The sequence below is a fragment of the Chaetura pelagica genome, unplaced genomic scaffold (genome assembly GCF_000747805.2).
Source record: "Chaetura pelagica isolate M959 unplaced genomic scaffold, ChaPel_1.0 scaffold104, whole genome shotgun sequence".
Classification (NCBI taxonomy): domain Eukaryota; kingdom Metazoa; phylum Chordata; class Aves; order Apodiformes; family Apodidae; genus Chaetura; species Chaetura pelagica.
The window spans coordinates 5,426,626-5,445,913 of record NW_009953786.1 but is presented as its reverse complement, the minus strand read 5'-3'; the positions used below and the strand labels follow the sequence as shown (position 1 = coordinate 5,445,913).

The following is a 19,288-nucleotide window of genomic DNA, read 5'->3' as shown; positions in this document are numbered from 1 at the left end:
CTGAACAGTAGCATTGCTTTAGCAAACAGACTTGTGAAGTAGTTCTTACTGCATGAAGAAATAAAACAAGTCTGGTTGCTAAACTGATGTTAAGCTACTGCTATCCTTTTGTGACCTGCTGACTTGGATTACTACTGACTACCTGCCCTGGTGCATGTTAGCAAGTGACAGCAATGCAGGGCTCAGCAGACTGAGCCTGTAAACTTCTGTGGGGAAAGTTACTGCAAATTAGTTGACTTCTTGATTGTAAGGTGTGAAAGTTGCTGTCATGAAAAATGCAGGGTTTTGAGTTTAACTTGAAGGAGTAACTCAATTATTTAACTGTTTCCTTCTTTTGTAGTAGCCAGATATTAGAAAATATGCTGGTTACTGAAATTTGAAGAGACAAAAACTTAGAGGCAGTCTCTATTTCTCCATCATCTGAAGACTTAATTTCATCTGCCCATGGAGGATCTTGAAAGAGGTACATACAAATGAGAGGAAGTGCAAGTTTTCACATGGCCAAGAAGGCCTGTGCCATCCTGGCCTGCATCGGAAGGTGTGACCAGCAGGACCAGGGAGGTCATCCTGCCCCTCTGCTCAGCCTTGATGAGGCCGTACCTCAAGAACTGTGTGCAGTTTTGGGCACCACAATATAAGAAAGACATGGAGGTGCTGGAGAGGGTGCAGAAAAGGGCAAACAGGCTGGTTAGGGGTCTGGAGAACAGCTCTTATAAGGAGAGGCTGAGGAAGCTGGGGCTGTTCAGCCTGGAGAAGAGGAGGCTGAGGGCAAGACCTCATTACTTTCTACAACAACCTGAAAGGAGGTTGTAGTGAGGCAGATGTTGGCCTCTTCTCCCTGATGACCAGTGATAGGACGAGAGGAAATCGGGTCAAGTTGTGCCAGGGGACGTTCAGGCTGGATATTAGGAAATGTTTCTTCACAGGAAGAGTGGTGAGGCATTGGAACAGGCTGCCCAGGGAGGTGGTGGAGGCACTGTTCCTGGAGGTGTTAAAAAAACAGGTAGACGTGATGTTTTGGAAGATAGTTTAGTGATTAGGGGTTGTAGGGCGGATGGTTGGACATAATGATCTTGAAGGTCTTTTCCAGCTTGATGATTCTGTGGGGTAGTTGTGGAAGCAGATGCAGGCTTTTTCAACATAGCAGAAGTTGCAAAGGAACATCTTCATATGTCAAGTATGATTACTCCAGATAAGAGAAGAAACTTGAAAAGACAAGACTAAAAATTAGCAGCTGAAGTAATCTGTCAAGCTGCAGTGTATGACCAATGGCATAATGAATGTCTATTTGGCCCACCTGCAGATAAAAATTCCTAATGATTTCTGTGTTAACAGCGTAGATAGTAGCTTCTTCTCACTGGGCAAAATAAAGTGAAGTACAACTTGAAATCTGTTGCATGCAGAAAATACTACAAGTGAATATGGAGAATAGTAATATTATTTGCGTAGTTACAGTGAAAGCCATGAAATACAAGCAAAACGGCAACAGTGCTGTTCATTAGTTGAGTATCAGCCTTTCTTTTTCCTTTTTTTAATCTTCTATTTAGAGATTTTAATATGAAGCCTTCAGGGGGGAGGTGGGGATAAGAGAAGTTGATGTCTCAGCTTGAATATCTTTTTCCACATATTCCAGTTATTTTTCTCACAGTTACAGTGTAAATACTGGTTTCTATTCCTCTCACGTCTCATTTCCTAACAGTTGTTGCAACTGCCAACAGAGGCAACCTTTCCCACCAGCACTGCTCCTGCATCCCATGGTGTAGCTGAACTAATGGTCAAGGATTGCTTTTCCTTCTCCAGATCCCTTTCTCCTCTGTGGTGTTGGAGCAAACCAGGTAAAGCACTCAGGACAGGTTTCAGGATCCTGAACCTTGTAGAATAGTTGAGACTTGGTCTGGTGCCTCAGAAACAGGGATGGGCTGGACTGGGCAACAAGTGCTGACTTTTCTTTGCAGGGACTCTGGAGAGGCCTGTTAATCAGAAGCTTGGTTTAGATTATAACCAGACACTGGACACCTTGAGGTTTGTGGAAATTTATTGGTTTGTATCCTAACTAAAAAACCAACTGATACAGTTATTTGTACAGCAGCACCAGCAAAACTATATTTTGTTTAATTTTCTCTTAAATTTGAAAGAACATGAGCAGTATTGCCACATTATGATGTTCCAGGTTTGTGTGAAATGGCAAAGGGGCAGTTACTGTGCTGCTCACCATTCTGTGTGAAGAGTATGTGGAAAGAGCAGGGCAAAAGAGTACAACACATTGAAGTAATGATCATAGCAAATAAGAGATGGTATATGTGTTATCTGAAGTATTACACATTATATGCAACATATAACCACATTATTAAACATACATTCCAGGGTTCATCTGAGTGACACTTCTATGTACTGCTTGCTTCTGTCTGACAACACTTCTGGTTCTATTTCTTCCTTGTCAGTCTGAAGCTAGTTAAAAGGATGTGAAATTTTCCATTTTCCAGTTGTGTCAGGAGTTTTAAACCCACATGTTTCTAGCACCACCCACTGCTTTTAATCCTAATAGGATTTTTAACTGCTTTTGTCTGTGCTTTATTTCCCCAGGATCTACTAACGTTTAAAAGAAAACCTTTATTAAGTAAATGGAAGATGGAGTTCAGGTATATCCATCCTTTTCTTTTGCTGAGCATGTCTGATGTTTCATGTACAAAGAAGTCTTTTGGCTTCTAGTTAGTCTTAATAAGGAAACTGCTAAGTTACTTTAAAAGTTAGAAAGTGAGCAGCCAGCATTGTAAAAAAAGTTGACAGTTGTAACTCTAGGAAAGTCATTAAGTGACAGAACTGCACTGTAATGAGGGGCTTCACATTCTTTGCTAAAGAGTGTGAGACTACTTTCAGTGTAACAACTTTTAAAATCTTAATTAAGAGCCTTATATTTGAATGGTTATCAGGAAAAGAGGCATTTATGTGAACAAGTGTAGTGAACAGGGTAAATGGCAGGTTTGCAAGATATTCAGAATGAATGGGAACAAAAAGATGTCCAAAGCACGGGAATAAATGTGAAATGATTGTCAGCCTGGATGTTTCAAAATCAGGCAGTGATGTCTAGGATTTATTTCTTTTTTTCAGAGTGTACTGCTTGCGAACTACCAAATGAATGATCTTGCAGGAGTGCACAGGCACTTGTCATGGACTCTGGCTGCTCTGCCAAGTTGTGACTCTTCTTGCTTCTCTCTTTCTGGTGGGAACTGGCTTTTTACCCAGCTGGGGGAGGTTGCTGGGCCCTCGCTACTCTTCCATGGGACCTGGTACAACAAAGGTAATTTATAGCAGTAGGACAGTGGCAGCTAATTTCCCACAAGGTGCAAGGCAATAGAGAGGAAGTTTTGTGAAGGAAATAATTTAGCTTTGTTGCAGCATGTACAAAAACATATACAGAGAAGTTTTTTATTGCCTTTCCTAGGCTTTGTTTTCTGCTTGAGTTGAAGTGCAGTTCAATACCAGTAGTTTTTAGATTAGGTTCCAGGCTCTCTGCCTGCCTTGTGTGGTTTCAGCAAGGCTGCTAAAATGAGGCGTGGCTTTGCTCAGTGAGGCAGTAAGAAGGAGTCAGTGTCACAGCAAGGGAGCAGCAGATGGAATTAGGTCCTCCCTGTAGCGGATTACAGCAGCTTCTTCTGCTCTGCAGTCTTGGGGACTGTGGCATGGCATCGCTGTGTGGTCCCCAGAGATGGCAGTGCTATTGTGTGTGCGTGCTGACTGGTGGCAGGTCATCTCCTCTACCCTCTTTATGTGATCTACTTGGGGTCAAAGAGCTCTGCTCCTGCTGTTTGTGTATCACTTGGAAGAATGAGGTCCTTTATAAGATGGATAAAGTGAAATAACTGAGTTTTTCACTTGTGTTTTCATCCCTTGTTATTTAAATGGAAAATAGTAGCAGTCAGCGTGTTGAGAACTGGTGCTCATCACTGTTGTTAAAGTCATCAACATCCTGAAGAGAACTGAGCTACAAGCAGCAAGGAAGAACTAAAGAAAAGAAGCCATTTTTTAGAACCAGACTTTAATAAACAGCTAAGTTGCACAGTTGTACTGTTATGAACCAGTAGGAAAGGAGAAAAAGAAGAATGAAAGAGTATTTGAAGTGAATAGATTGTGTTTTACTTGCGTATTTTGTAGGTAAGAAGTAAAACTGGCTATAACCAAAGAGCAAAGGGAAGTAGCTCTGAGTCTGCACTTATAGAAAAAATCATTCCACTTTTCCCTAGTCAGATTTTATTTTTTTTTCATTTACCTAAGTGTTTTCTTCTCCCCTTCTCACTTGTCCACTTTGCATCCATAATAAGGACAAGAACTTGTGACCTGCTAAATCCCGAACACCCTTAATCCTGAATGTGTGTACATACCTCCAGACCGGCTGCTGAGCTGTTCCCCTTCGCCCTGCTGTCCATCCTCTTGTTCATTGATGGTTGCTATCAAACTGTGTATAAAAGAGATTCTTAAAGCCTATTTATACTGTTGGCTTCATCCTGGCTCAAACCAGGACAACTATTTAAAAGATTATGTGAACATAGCCATGTCCTGATTGTCAAACACGGTGTAAACCCAAATCTTCATTTTTAGATGCTGAATCCATTTCAGTGTAGTCACTGCCTAGACTGACAAAAAATTTAGTACCAGGTACATGGATCATCCTGAGAACAGCAGCACTCAAGTAATTCCAGTCATGGCTGAAAAAAACTGGAGAGGTGTGGGGGAGAAACTACAAAAGAAACTGCTGTTTATCTTCCTTCAGACTAATTTTCTTCTTCCTGTAAATGTGATTTAAAGACATGCTTGGGGATAGGACCTGAAAGTGAGTGTCATGTTCTGTGACTCCAGGACAGACTAAGCAAAGAAACTCAGTATTAAAACCTTGCATCTGAATCCATTTAGGTACATACGTTTTCCTGTCAAAGTGCTTTTATTGATGCTGGAGGTAAATTTAGCTAAATAACCTCCCATCTGTTTAAGGGATAAACTTGTTAAACTCTGACACAGTCTTTTGAATACATCAGTTTACTTGAATGTTAGTTAAACTGGCAGATGGTTTACCTGTGTTTGCCTGGGTGCACTGCCATGTTAATAAAGGTCTACAGTTGATCAATTTAAGTACAATTACCTTCTGTTCCTGCAGGCTTTTTTGATAGCCTATTCCATATTTTTTTTACTGTTCAGATAATTTATTTTTACTAGAATAAGATTTTGAAGCAGAGTCTGGGCTTTTCTTTTTTAAATAATTTCTGCATATTACAGAAAATGTTGTTTGTCTTTCATTCAAACTTGATAGCCCACTCCCCTCTCTCAAGAAATACCAGAAACTTAGATTTTGTTAAGACAGAAGGACTGTAGGACATAAACCAAATTGATCTTACAGACATTTTTACAAGACAGCTAAAAGCTTCTATCTGCATAAAATAGAGTCATAAAATTGGGCACAGTTGACATTCTTCATGCTTCCTGCCTGCAACTTTAGGCTTGGAACAGAACATAAGTTTTATTTAAGAATAAGACAAATGAGAATGTTTCTGAAGTAAGCAGTGCTATTGAATTTCTCTAAAATTCTCATTAGGTGTGTATAAAAAGGCAGAATTTTCATGTTAATTATGACTTTAAAATGCTGATTCTATCATTGAAATATTAACAGAATAAATTAATGATTAAGCATTCAGTCTGCATTTGAAAATTTTTCAAATGTGTGACTGGTTATGAAATCTGTCATTTATGATTCTGTAACATGACAGCTGTCTCTGAAAGATACAATGGGGCAAACTGGGATTTTCTTTCTTTTTTTTTTTTACTAAAATAGAGAAGGAACATTGTTACATAAACTACTAACATTTTTAAAATAGTAAAAAATGCTTAACATATATTGTAGTTTAACCAAAGAAAGCACAGGCAACATAAGCCAAAATTATTAGCCTTCTTGGCTTTTTATTCCAATTTTTTTTTAAATGAACCTCCTTTTACCAAGTGTTATAGGGTTGAGTTACATTTGGTTCTTTGTTTTGGTGGTTTTCAGTTGTTTGTTGTTTGTTTGTTTTTTATTTGGTTTAGTTGTTTTTTTTCATTGAATTACTTTTTGGGGTTTTTTTCCCTGGTAGAAAGTTCTATAATATTTTTACTAACTCTTTTTGTTTCAAGTGTCTACAAGCTGTTTTACAGCCAGTCCTTTTCCAAAGTACATTTTTAACTTAGTCTTCACTGATGCTGTCCTAATTGGAGAATCAGGCTTTCAGATTTAAGTGCTTTGAAAAAGCACACAAACTTGAAAAGATGACAAAAAACAGACAGGCTGCATATTCTTTATAATTCATAGACAGTATAAAGCTGTTAATGTTGCATACAGAGATTTAAACCATTCATAAAAATGCTCTGTATTTCTTATTTGTTTGTCATGGACAGAACCTGTTGGGTTCCAATTTATTCCAGAAACAGCAAAATGTTAGTTTGCCATTTAGTGATCTTTATATATTCATCTGGTATTTTACTGTATAGCTTCTTTGTCATTTGACAGCACTAAATCTAGTGCTTTACGTGCCACCAAAGGTTGATTATGTTGCAGTTAAAGCAAACTTCTAAAGCAACTTTCTAGTCAGTTTTATTATCTTGCTTTTTGTTGCTTTTTTTCTGAGTGCAGGTACAAATATTTAATGTTTTACATTTACTTTAAATGCCTTAGAAAGCAGCATATTTGTTTCTCTTCTAGTCTTACAGAAAAACCAAGCAATGAGATCTTGTTTTTTTCCCCACTTACTCACAGGCAAGCACAAGCTGTTTGCATTCCAGCAATTCACCTGCACATGACTGCAGCCACCATGCAAGTCAGCCAGAAAGACTTTGAAAAGGCTCAAGAACAGCTGAAGCTTTTGAAAAAGGATCCTGGGAATGAAACTAAGTTGAAGCTCTATGCTTTGTTTAAACAGGTAGGGTTGACTTATTTTGCTTCATCAGGGACATTTATAATCTGACAGGAAGGACCTGTAGAATATTTACTTAAAAGATGGGATGTTCAAATGCGTTGTGTCTGAACAAGCTCTTCATTTCAAGCACTCAAAGTCTCTTCTTGAAGTGCCAGCCCTGCAAACCCTGCCTGAAATTGGAGGGAATCCAAACTAGTTTCATCCTATAACTCATGCTTTGAATAGAAACCTTTATTCAAAGACATAGAGCCAAATGACATCTACTGTGTTATGCTTTCCATGAAATATAGCATATATTAATGCAGCTCTGGAGAATTTATTATGCCTAGAAAAAAAAGTGTGTGCCACGTGCTTCCTCCTGAATTTGTTGTATCTACAGTTAGTAGCTGAGCCTATAATATAACAGTGTTGACATGTGAAGGTTGATTTCTGGGTTTGTGGTTTTTTTGGGGTTTCTTCATTCTTTTTTTGTGTCAATGTAGTCTGGTTTGGTTTGGTTTATTTTGTAATTCAAGGCACTATCCCTCCACACTGTGTGTGAAGGTTGTTCTTTAATACAGCATGGGAAGAGACCTTTGTAGAAATCCCTACAAGTCCTTAGCAGGGATTGTATTGGTATTTGGGAAAATATTTGTGATCGAGATTGGTTGCAGGGTCAGTGAAAGGTGTGGCTTACTGTATTGAAGAAGGCAATCAGTATCTCATTTAAATAAAAACTTAGCTGACTGTTCCAGGTAGTTTTACTAATTAATAATAATGAGAATGGAATACTTAAGGATAGCTCAGGCTTTTGCAACTGGTCCAGCACCCTTGCTCATAGTAGGGCCGACTTTGAAAATCCACTTTAATAGATCTTATGCAGTGGTTTCTTTGTTCACATAGCTTATGAGTCTTCAACTTTCTTTTGAAAATATTTTACATAGGAGAACTGAAATGCATGAGTGTCTTGGAAACTAATGTCTCGTGTTGGTTATGTGCTTCTGAAAGTCCAGCACCAAGTGTGGAGAAAGAGCAGACACTGAACACTTGGTGGCATGTGAACTGTCTGAATTTTGTTCAACCACTAGTTTTTCTTTCGATCAGAGTTGAATTCTATATCCTGATCAGAGAAATATTCCTAACAGTTATAATATTTTTCTATCAAGTTTAAATAAGTTTTGTTTCACTCTCTTTTCAGGCTACCGAAGGTCCCTGCAATTCTCCAAAACCAGGTATGCTGGACTTTGTCAAGAAAGCCAAGTGGGATGCATGGAATTCTCTTGGCAATTTGTCTCAGGTGATAATACCTATAATTTCACTTAGACATGTTGTAGATTACTCTATCTTGAAGGGCTGATGGCTCAACATGTTACATGCTAGCTAAGCAACTGCTTCAGACACCAAAATGTTTTGCACTGTATTCTACAGTAATTTCACTGCTTCAGCATTTGGGGATTCTTTTTTTACTGTGTAAGTTCTGTGTAGTTCTACAGTATTGCTACCAGCTTGTATCAGGGTAAGAGATCTTGCCTATGTGACTTTCAATAAAAATAGTGATTTTTCACACTGTTATATTCTGCTCTTCCCTTTAAGATGGTTTGAGCTTCTCAGTTCTTAAAATATGGAGAAAATTTCTGAATTGAGCAAATGGAAATCTTTGTTGTTTTAAAAAGTCAGTGTCTTATGCCATTGACTAAAAGACTAGAAAAAAACTGGTGCATTCAGAGCCTGTCTTCGTTCTTTCTCAGTATATCCTGACATCTTTAATACCTTTAATCACCTTTAAAGGAGTCTTTACTTCAAGTGAAGTGAGAAGGCAGACTATAGATGCAAGGATAGATAAGTGTTCTATTTTCATGGAGACTATCTTAAGTCTAACATCACATGTAGCTACCAGTTTCTCCAGCTACTATTAAGTGAAGGAAGCAGAGGCTTTACAAACCAGCTGTGTCACTACTGCATAAGACATGCTGTTCAGGAGTAGTTTCTGAGGTCAGTCAAAGATACTACTTAATACACAGGTGGGTTTTTTTTGGCCAAGAAACACTTGAGGAAAAGAATTGGGTCTTGGAAGTTATAGTAGAGAGGGAATAGATGATTTCTTTTGCTAGAGATTATGGATTAGAGAATTGTTCAAAGTGTATTATCCTTTCAAGAAAGTAGGTTGTAACAACCAAGACCTTCCAATTCTTTTAAGTCACTACATACTGTAGAAACAGGGAGGCAGGATTCTTTAGGCTTTTTACGTGTTCTGTTTGTGTTAAATGAAAACTATTGTCTTAAAAAATGTTAACATGCCACAGACCCATTTTAGCACTTTTATTTTCAGCAGCACATGTTGAGAAATGTCTTAACTGGGAAGCAGGAACAAAGGATCTATAGAAATATGTAAATGCTGGGATGACATCAGAGGTGTCTGGTAATTTTAGGTGAGGATACGAATGCTTCTCCAACAAAATAAATGTCATCATCCTGGCATCTGTGCGCTTTTGTTTTGCAGGTCCTCTGCTGCTGACTTAAAGTATGATCAACATTGTTTAAATACAGCATATTCACCTTCTCACCATAATTAGAATGGTTCCTAATTGAGACATTTCCTTTATTTTCTCCTAGCATAGGGTCCCCTTTCCCCTGCAGATACCCATTCAATGAATAGCATAACAAACTGATTTGGATTTCAGCATTGGATGATCTTGTTTTGTTTTATTTTCTTTTTCATTTCAGGATAATGCCAGACAGAAATATACTGAACTTGTCTCAAGTCTACTCTCTGCAGAGTCTGCTGACCAGAAGAAAGATACTTCTCCAGAAGAGGGCAGACATGGTGGCTATGAAACAATAGTAGTTACCACTAAAAACAAGATCACAAAAATAATGTTTAACCGACCTGATAAGAAAAATGCCATCAACCGTAAGGTAAAGACATTAATTTGGGAGAATTAATGGTTTGTTCTTTCTTGGGTAAGCTACTTATGATTTTAAAGAATCGTTGCTACAGGTTTAGCAGAAGTAACTGAAGCAAGATAGACTGAAAGGGACCATAGTTAATCTATCAAGTTCTTTGTTGTCCGTGTGAATCTCCTTTTTATGATCTTTTGCAGCATCACATTTGTATTCTTTTTCATTTTCCTCTTATGCAGATGTACAGAGAAATTATCCAAGCACTTGAAGAGGCTGGAAAAGATGATTCAACTATAGCTGTTATTACTGGTACTATGCTTCATATGCCTTGCTTAGATTTGTTTTATATTATGCCAAAGTACAGTACTGACACGAGCTATCTACCTGTATTTGTACTAGGAAAGAATTGTAATTGAGGAAATTCTTTCCTGTAGTAGAGATCAAAGATTTTCCAGGCATTTTAGCAAGATTCTTTCAAGGCAGGTTGGAGTGGGACAGACTGGCTGAGGGCAGGAGCTGCCCATTTGGCCTGTCTTTGTTGCATTATGCAGTGTAGGATGATTTAGACTATTAAATCATACATTCTAGCTTTTAAGTGCTCCTTGCTTTTTGATGGTGTCTCAAGCTGACTGACATGTTCACTGATAGGCTATCTATTTCTTATTGAAGAATGCACCTTTCAGTACAGTGATTTCAATGCAGTGCTGTCAGTCTTATCCTTAGAATGATATGCTTTTTCCTTAATTGTTCATTAAAACTGTGAAACATATTAAATAGGTTATTCTATCTACTTTTGATTCCTTCACCAATTTGAAAGGAGATACATGAATTTACATTCCCATTTTCCTGTTAACAAAAAAACAAGTTTCTTACATCTTATTGTGTGAATGATTGTGTATTGACAGAAAAAAGACTTAAGCAAGTATGCAGGGAAAGAAATAAATAAAAAAGCTTCAATCTAACACTGTTACAGGAATTTTTTTTTCCAAAAATCTTTGAAATTTATTATTACTTGGCTTTTTACCCATCGTTTTTCAGAGAATTGTCAAGCAAAGCTTATTTTTAAACTGTATGTGTCCTTTAAGGTAGTGTGCATACTTTGAGACAATCCCTCCAATAATTTAATACTATTAGACACTTAGAATGTTGTTCTTTTGTCAGTGTAATAAATGGAAACTTCTCTTACCTACTCAGAAACCACTGGTGCATTTATCTGTATGTGTTCTCTGCAGGGAATGGAGACTACTATAGTAGTGGAAATGATCTGAGCAATTTTACTGACGTCCAACCCGATCAAATGGAGAAGATGGCAAAAGATGGAGCAGTATTACTCAAGTAGAACATTTTGGTTTCATATATGCATAAGTTAGTGTGATGAGTAAATATAATTTGCAGGCATTGTTAGAAAACACCATAGCAGGGGCCCATTTATGCTACAATACATCCATTTAGAAGACTGTGTCTAGGAGCTCACTATGTACATACACACAAATATTATGTGGGAGAAGTAGTATTAATTGTATTGAATAAATGAAGAAATAAGATTAATATTAGAAATTTAAGTACAGTAATGCTGTACACTCAGTTTTATTTTTTAGTCCTCAGAGTATGTCCAGATATAATAACAGAAACATTATTTTGACTGCATAGTTTGTAAGCTGCAATGAAAAATTTGTGGGTTTTCTGGTATCCAACAGTGTCTGCACTAGCAGGACTTGCCAAAATACTTTCACTGTCAGACTTCCTTGAATAGAGTCTAGGTGAAATGAACCTGTTCAAAATTGCCTAGGAGTACTGAGATCTTGGTTCTGTCTTTGACTCTGAATCTACCTGTTAAACAGATCTATTTTCTAAGGCCAAGCAGATCACAGACATCATCTGGCACAGTGGCTGAAATGGGCTTTTTTGGGACAAAAAACATGTTTGTTTGTTCCATGTTCAAGCAGATTTTTTCTTCTCTGTTACTTCTCTTCTGTGATGATTACATCTGAGAGATACTTAGAAGTTGGATTGCTTCCTCAAGCACTTGCAGTTGACAGAAAATCTAAAAGAAACAGAAGAGCAAACAATACTTTTTAGTTATGTTTTAAAGATGAACTGCAAGTAAAGCTTTTACTTGTACTTAGGCCAGCTGTCTGGGGATTGCAGTTGTCCCTACAAAGTGATAATGATGCAGTCCAAATCTGGTCTGAAAATGTTATTCAGTGGTATCTGGCAGACATACCAACCTGCAGTGTTTTGCAGGATGCTCAACACAATGCATATTCTCCTGGATATTTCATACTCTTTCATCTTGCTCTTGTGAGAAGACAGCATTTGCTGTGCTGTTACTGTTACATGAGCACAGTGCTTCATTACAACTCATACAGAGAGATGACAGAGAATTGGATTTCTTACAATACTGCTCATATTTGAAACATACTTTTAAGTTGAGAATGTGTTTTGCACTTCCTGGTTGGAGAAGTAGCTGTCAAATGAAACAAAATGCAAATTCTCAAGCCCATGCAGAACAGCACTAGGGAATTCTTTGTTGTGGGAACATCACAGTTTTGGTGCCTCCTGGGGCTTCTCTGCAGAATCTGTGAAGTGAATCCCATGGGTGGAATTGGGATGGATGGATATATAGGTAGCTGGATAGAGAGGGCAAAAGGCTGTTCTTGTTAATGAGCTGTATTTGGTAACTGTAGCTGAAAAGAGACAGTGCTTCCATACTTCACTGCAGAAACTAGGAGAGCTATGCTGATATTTACATGTTTGATTCTTTGTTGGTAAGGAAATGCAGGTATTTCAAATAGTTCTTATTTTATGTGTCAGAATTCATTTGGGAAAGGGTCAAAAACCATATGCTACAAAGAATCTAGCTCATGGGTTTTATTATGCAGTATCTAATAATGTGTTTTGAGTGTTGCTTATATTTGAAGAAAAGTAGTAGGATGTCTCTTATGTTTTGTTTTTCCTTCTCTCTAGAGAGTTCGTCGGTCACTTTATTGATTTTCCTAAACCACTGATTGCAGTGGTAAATGGCCCAGCTATTGGAATCTGTGTAACTGTCCTTGCGTTGTGTGATGTTGTCTATGCTTCTGACAGGGTAAGTATGTCACGTAGCTGGTACCCAAGGCATTCTTCAAGCCTCTTTCTGTAGCAAATATTACTTGGTTTAGGGTAATCTGACAGAAGAGAACACCCAAGTTGAAAGGCTTATTATATCATATGAACACCTGTATTAATTACTAGCATAGGGATGCATCAACCAGAGGTTACCACGCGTGGAATTTTCCTGCTGTAGTTGTGCTTGTCAAGTTACTGGCTCCAATTTAGAAATGCTTTACTGTATCAGTGGGTTCAGTAAAGAGTAACTTTGGTTCCAAGGCCCCTTTCAGGTGTGAGAGGGGGAGCAAAAAGATTATTGTGGAGTGGAAGTGCAGTAACTGGCATCTTACCTAATTTGTGTTCCAAGGTAGCTTTGGAAAAGCTTCTGTTTATTCAGCTTAAGATTCCTTTTAAGGTAACTTGCCAAATACATAACCAAAAGCTCTATTAAGGCATAGCACAGAATCCCATTGTATATGACTTAACTTCTTACGTTCTGTTGTTTATTTGTATAAGGTTATTAAACAGATACAGAAGTTAACCAAAGTTCTTAATTGATTTTAGACAAGCCTTTGCTTGCAGAAGTGCCTATGGTGGTGCTTGGACTCCTGCTTCAACATTGTGTCAGATTTTCCTTCAAAGTCCCTGCTGGATTGGGTTTGTCACTATGAGTCTCAAGAAAATTGAGCTGCAAGTGACCAACTCCCTCTGTTTGTCCCAAACAGGATCAACTAGGACCATGTCACTCCTAACATATACTTGTATAATGTACATGATCTAATCAGTCTATTCTGGTCCCTAGATCTCTTTTCCTAGAAAATTGTTGGGTTCTTCCTCCTCTCCTCTCTGATGTTTTTTTGCTGCAGGGCAGCAAGTTGTTTCCTGTACCTGAATTTAAAGAACAAACAATTTTCATTCTCCCTTACAATAGCTATAAATGTGCTTTGCCACCTATGTACTTAGACTGTTAGTTTTATCTCAGGTGTACATCCACTCTTTCAATCTTTTTTTGTGCTATTCATTCAGTTTTCACTCGTGCTTTCTTAAGCCTGCAGCCAACATTCCTCTGGGCCCCTTCCAGTCTCTTTAAGCGTAGTGATACAAACTGGACACATCAGTTTATGTGTTACTGATGCAAAGTAGAGCAGAAGAACTTCTCCATGTCCTGCAGGCTGTGTTTCTCTTTTGGCATCCCGCTGTTATTTGATTTACATACTTCTGATTTGCTGTAGCACCTGGAGCCCTTACTATGGAGTTGCCAGTTAAACAGTTCTTATCATATACCATATGCTGTATAACCAATTATTTGTGCCAAACTTGTTCATATTAAATGGTGTCTTCTTACTCAGACCTCTTAGTTTTGTTAAGGCTATTTTAAACTTTAATCACTTCCCCCTCAGCATATCTCCTACAGCCACAAGTTCATAAGTTTCATCAAAATAAACATTAAATGTTTCACCCTGTTAAAGGTATCTTTCTTGTATATTTTGAGTTTCGTACTGGAACCTCCTTTTACTACTTTTATAAATAATCACTGATAGATGTGTCTTATTTTTGCCCTGTGTTTCTATTTTTTTCATCTCCACATTCTTGTATTGCTTTCATACTTAGTTGTCTGGTGTAGTTTTTCACTTTGTGTACTTGCATTTAAAGTCAGTGGCGAGCTCATGGCTTAGCTGAGGCAATCTGTTACTACCTTCCTACCTGCACTGGAGCAGCTTTTGCTTGTGCCTTAGATAACAGTTCTTTGAGGATTTCTGCAGAGTCTCAATGAGTCTTTTCACTTAGGTTAGCCTTCATTAGAACTTTCCTATTGACTTAAGTTTATTGAAGACATCTCAAAGGTGATTGCTCTGTATTATTCCCTTTCCAGGATTGTGGACTCCCATGCAATAAGATCATTCTCATCCAAATTACTACTTGATTTCACATTCTCCAGTAGTTTGGTTTGAGTGCCTTAGGCATTGTCCACCTACTCCAGAAATGGTCAGCTTTGCTATGTCCAGGATCTGATTTTATTCTCAGCTAGATATTCCCAGAGCAGTCTGTTTACCAGGCACATTAGGAGGATACTGCACAGCCCAGTCTGACAACTGATCAACATTTTGGGTGGTCAGTTAACATCACTTTCTGCAATGGATTTGCTCCAATCCATGAGGCACCCCTGGTATAGTTAATCCCACCTTGCTTAAGCATGACCAATACTAGCCTGTATTCTGGCAGATGTTTGTTTTCTTACAACTATATAAATGTCACTTTCTTGCTAGGAAGTCTATTGATCTGTTGTACAGCCTAGCTGTCTAGAATACAGTAAAAGGTGATTACAGTGAAAGTTGCATTGGCAGCTTATGCAGTCTTTGTGTATCAGTTAATATTTTTTAATGGAAATAAAGGCAGACATTTTGTTGTCTTTACTCAAAGCTGATGTAAGTTGTCAAAACATAAAATTCTGTAGTTCAGGTCTAACATGCAACTAGGATATTTTGTATGAGCCCCTGACACATTTCTGCCACAAGTTTTTTAAATTTGCGTAAAACCTGAGGAAAGAAGATTCAGTGACTCAAATTGTTCAGGAGTAGAATAAACTTACTGTGCCTTCAGAAAGAAAAATGTTCCTTGCTTCTTTAGGTGTTTGGGCTATGTATTTAATAAATTTTAGGGCAGATGTGTATGAGCATCCTTTCTGTGAAGACTTTGCAGATGCAAATTAGTTTCTCTAACTATTCAAATGAGGTAACTTTATCAATGGTTTTGTTATGATAAGGGAATTGAATTATAGAGACAAAGTCAGCTCTTGGGTGCATTGAGAGGATGAAGCAGTGTTACTGGATGGTATTTAAAGCCTATTATGGTAACAGTTCAAATGTATTTCTGCTGAACTCTATTACAGCAGAGGCTTTAAAATGAAAACTAAATCCAAATACTTTAGTCCCATGGTCTGTTGTGAGGTTTGCTTTGTTTTATATTTTTTTTTCCTTTTGTATTTTACAGGCTACATTTCACAGCCCATTTAGTCAACTTGGACAGAGCCCAGAAGGATGTTCCTCTTACCTGTTTCCAAAAATCATGGGCTTAGCCAAGGTAAGAATGTCTGCACTGAATGTGGGATCATCATACCTTTGTGTGTTGTTATCCTTCAACTCTTTAAGAGCAAGTGGAGTCACAGAAGGAGTCTTCAAAGAAAGCTCCCTTGAGAAATGTCTTATCCCTCAGACAAGGGAACAAGTGTTGTTGTGGTTTCTGCCAGCCCTGTGGGAAACTTCTATGCAACCATTCCTCCAAGTGTGAATGTGAAGCAATCCATTTGTGGATTTACTTGCAGCCCTCTTATATTACCTGTTTTGTTCTAATATATGTTGGTCTTCTGTCCATACTCTTCTCTGTCTATGCTAGAAGGACACTAAATAGTAGTAATTAAAAGGAAAAAAAAAAGAGTAGAATCTACATTTTAGTTTCTTAGAGCAACCTAAGTTCCTTTCTGCTTCTTTTGATATCACACAGAAAAAAATCTGGATAGTTTCAAGTACTTAACTGGTATTATTACCTGTGTTAATGTAGTGCATTTAAGTTGAGGAGTGTTTACATCTGTAAAGAGTAGAGCAAGTGCTTTATAAACATCCAGTTATCGAAGGTAATCTATTCAGTGAGATATAACCTACCAGTCCATATTCTAGAAATTATGGAGTCGCTGTTGGAAGTGAACAAACAAATGCATGATAGTGTAATTTCAAGTGACAACCTTGAAGCTCTATTCAAAAAAGACAGACTCTTGGTGAGTAACAGGAGTTGGAGGTCAGTCACTGGGGGTCAATACTGGGTCTAATACTTATTTAAGCTCTGCATTATGGCCCAGATGATGGGACTGAGCACATGATACCTGATTCAGAGGAACATTTAATGCACTACGTGCATTGCTGTTCAGAAGGACGTGACCAGGCTGGAGAACTGGAGAATCTCAGACTTCAGCAGAGGAGAAGGCAAAGTCCTATACTTGGGAAGAAATAATCCCACACACCAGTGCCTATTGGGGGTCTTACTGTCTGGAAAGCAGCTTTGCAGAGAAGGACCTGTGAGTCCTTGTGGACAGCAAGTTGCCTGTGAGCCAGCAATGCACTCTTGCATCAAAGAAGGCCAATGGCATCTTGGGTTGCACTAGACAGCATTGCCAGCAGGTTGAGGGAGGTGATTCTTCCCCCTTTTCTCAACACTAGTGAGACCACAGCTGGAATGCTGTGTTTGGGTCTGGGCTTCAGCTGAAAGAGAGACTTGGACATACTGGAGCAGGCCCAGCAAAGAGCCACAAAGATGATTAAGGCCCTTGAACATACTACATATGAGAAGAGGCTGAGAAAGCTAGGACAGTTTTTCCTGAATTACAGGAGGCTTGGGTGAAACACTTACCAATGTCTATAAATACCTGATGGGAAGGGATAAAGAAAATAGAGACAGATTCTTGTCAGTGGTAGCTAAGAGTAAAGGGGTGTAAATTGAAACACAGGAAATTCTATCTCTATCTGTAACTTTGTAGCGGGGGTGGTGAGACACAGGAACAGGTTGTGCAGAGATGCTGTGAAGTCTTCATCCTTGGAGTTACTCAGAATCCAACAGGATACACTCCTGGGCAGTGTGCTCCAGCTGACCCTGCTTCAAGGAGGGCTTTTGAACTAGGCAGTAGCTGGAGGTCTCTTCCAACCTCATCTATTCTGTGATTTTGTGTTTTTTTCAGAGGACAAGTGTTAATGAGCAAGTGAGTAAAACAAATATGATTTGGAAGCTTGTACCTTTCCTGTCAGATTTCTCATGTCTTGTGTCTCGTTGAATCACACTGTCTATCTTTCTTTATATAGGCGAGTGAGATTTTGCTGTTCAATAAAAAGCTGACTGCAGCAGAAGCCTGTGCCCATGGGCTAGTGACTGAAGTCTTCCCTGAAAGAAGTTTTCAGAAGGAAGTTTGGGCAAGATTAGAAGCTTATGCAAGCCTCCCAAAAAATGTTAGTATTTTAAACTCTTCTCCACTTTATAAACCTGTAGCATTCCCAGCCTTCCTACCAAGCCTATCCTGTTCCTTTTTTTCACTTCATCCTTATTTGAAATAACAAGGCTCAAGATACTTCTTTTAAGCATAGGTCTGTCCCTGTACCTGTGCTGCTGGGAAACAGATACCTCGCCTGTACCCTGGCTGAATCCAAGTGTGTAGTGTACATGAAGATTCAATGGCTGAAAAGCATTAAAAACTAATTAATTCTCTTGGCAGTCCCTGTGTGCATGCTTTGGATGCCTTCTAGGTTTTTATTTTGGCAATAGTTCAGGTTTAAGAGCCTTACCCCTGATTCTACAATACCAGTTGTACTGTGTGCACAGTGGGTGCTGAAGATGTTGCTGAGTGGCTCTACTTTTTGCTGAATTAATCATCCCGTTCACTAGTTCAAGTTTTGCAAAACTACTTGAATCACAATGGGATGATGTTACATTGGGCAAGAGGAGACACTCGTGCCAACAGCTGGTAACATAGGTTGCCTTTGGCTCTGCAGACAGTTCAACAGGTTTCACTTCTTAAACCAATCTATTAATCAGCACTTAGTGGGCTGCTGCTTTGTTTCCCATGAATCTCCTCCTTGGTAATTAAATGCAGTACTTACTTCCAGCTAAAAGGTTGACTTAAAAGCTAAGAAGTGCAACGTTAATACAAGTCTGTTTGAATTCCAGTGTGTTTATTGTGCTTTTTTCTTTCTTTTTTAAACATTAAAGTGAGATAGAGAAAACATAGCTTCCTAACATTACTCTCTTTCTCCTCCAGTCCTTGGCATTGTCAAAACAACTGCTACGAAGTGCAGAAAAGGAGAAGCTCCATGCAGTCAACAGTAAAGAGTGTGAAGTCCTTCAGGAGAGGTGGTTATCTGATGAATGTTTGAATGCTATTGTCAGCTTCTTTCAGAAAAAGTCAAAACTCTAATTTTCTCTAGCAAAATAATTCACCCTCTGGCAGTAGCTTAACTTATGCTTATCTTTAATAAACTTTCTCTTCAAATAATAATTCTTTTACCTTTTGATGTGGTATATTTCTCTTCCCAGTACCTGGGTAAAACAATTTCATAAAATTATTACCATGTTATGTGCCTTGGATCCATTATGGATATTTAGGTTGGGGAAAAAAGGTTCATTATTCTGTAGGCAGCAGCAATATTTCTGAACAATACTAAAGCAGATTGTCTTTCCAATATCACCATACTTTGATAGCTCTTCAATAAATGTCTTGTGAGTCTTATTCTTTTTATTAATCTGTGGGGAAGGAAATACTGTATTAATGAAAAAATAAATAGAAGTATTTAATTACTGTTGTGCTGATTCTTACTCCTTCTGTTAAACATCCTCAGTGAGAGGGG

At 38.3% G+C, this 19,288-nt stretch overlaps 1 protein-coding gene across 1 annotated transcript; it reads left to right on the top strand.

Moving 5' to 3' along the window:
* The first annotated feature begins 2,586 nt into the window (after window positions 1-2,586).
* Window positions 2,587-18,858, top strand: ECI2 (enoyl-CoA delta isomerase 2). Its single transcript, XM_010000914.1, has 10 exons — window positions 2,587-2,639; window positions 6,776-6,938; window positions 8,113-8,211; window positions 9,639-9,830; window positions 10,055-10,124; window positions 11,048-11,150; window positions 12,783-12,903; window positions 15,897-15,986; window positions 17,753-17,896; window positions 18,703-18,858. Exons 1-10 carry the CDS (start codon window positions 2,629-2,631, stop codon window positions 18,856-18,858), a joined length of 1,149 nt encoding a protein of 382 aa, XP_009999216.1. The 5' UTR covers window positions 2,587-2,628.
* Window positions 18,859-19,288: the final 430 nt, after the last annotated feature.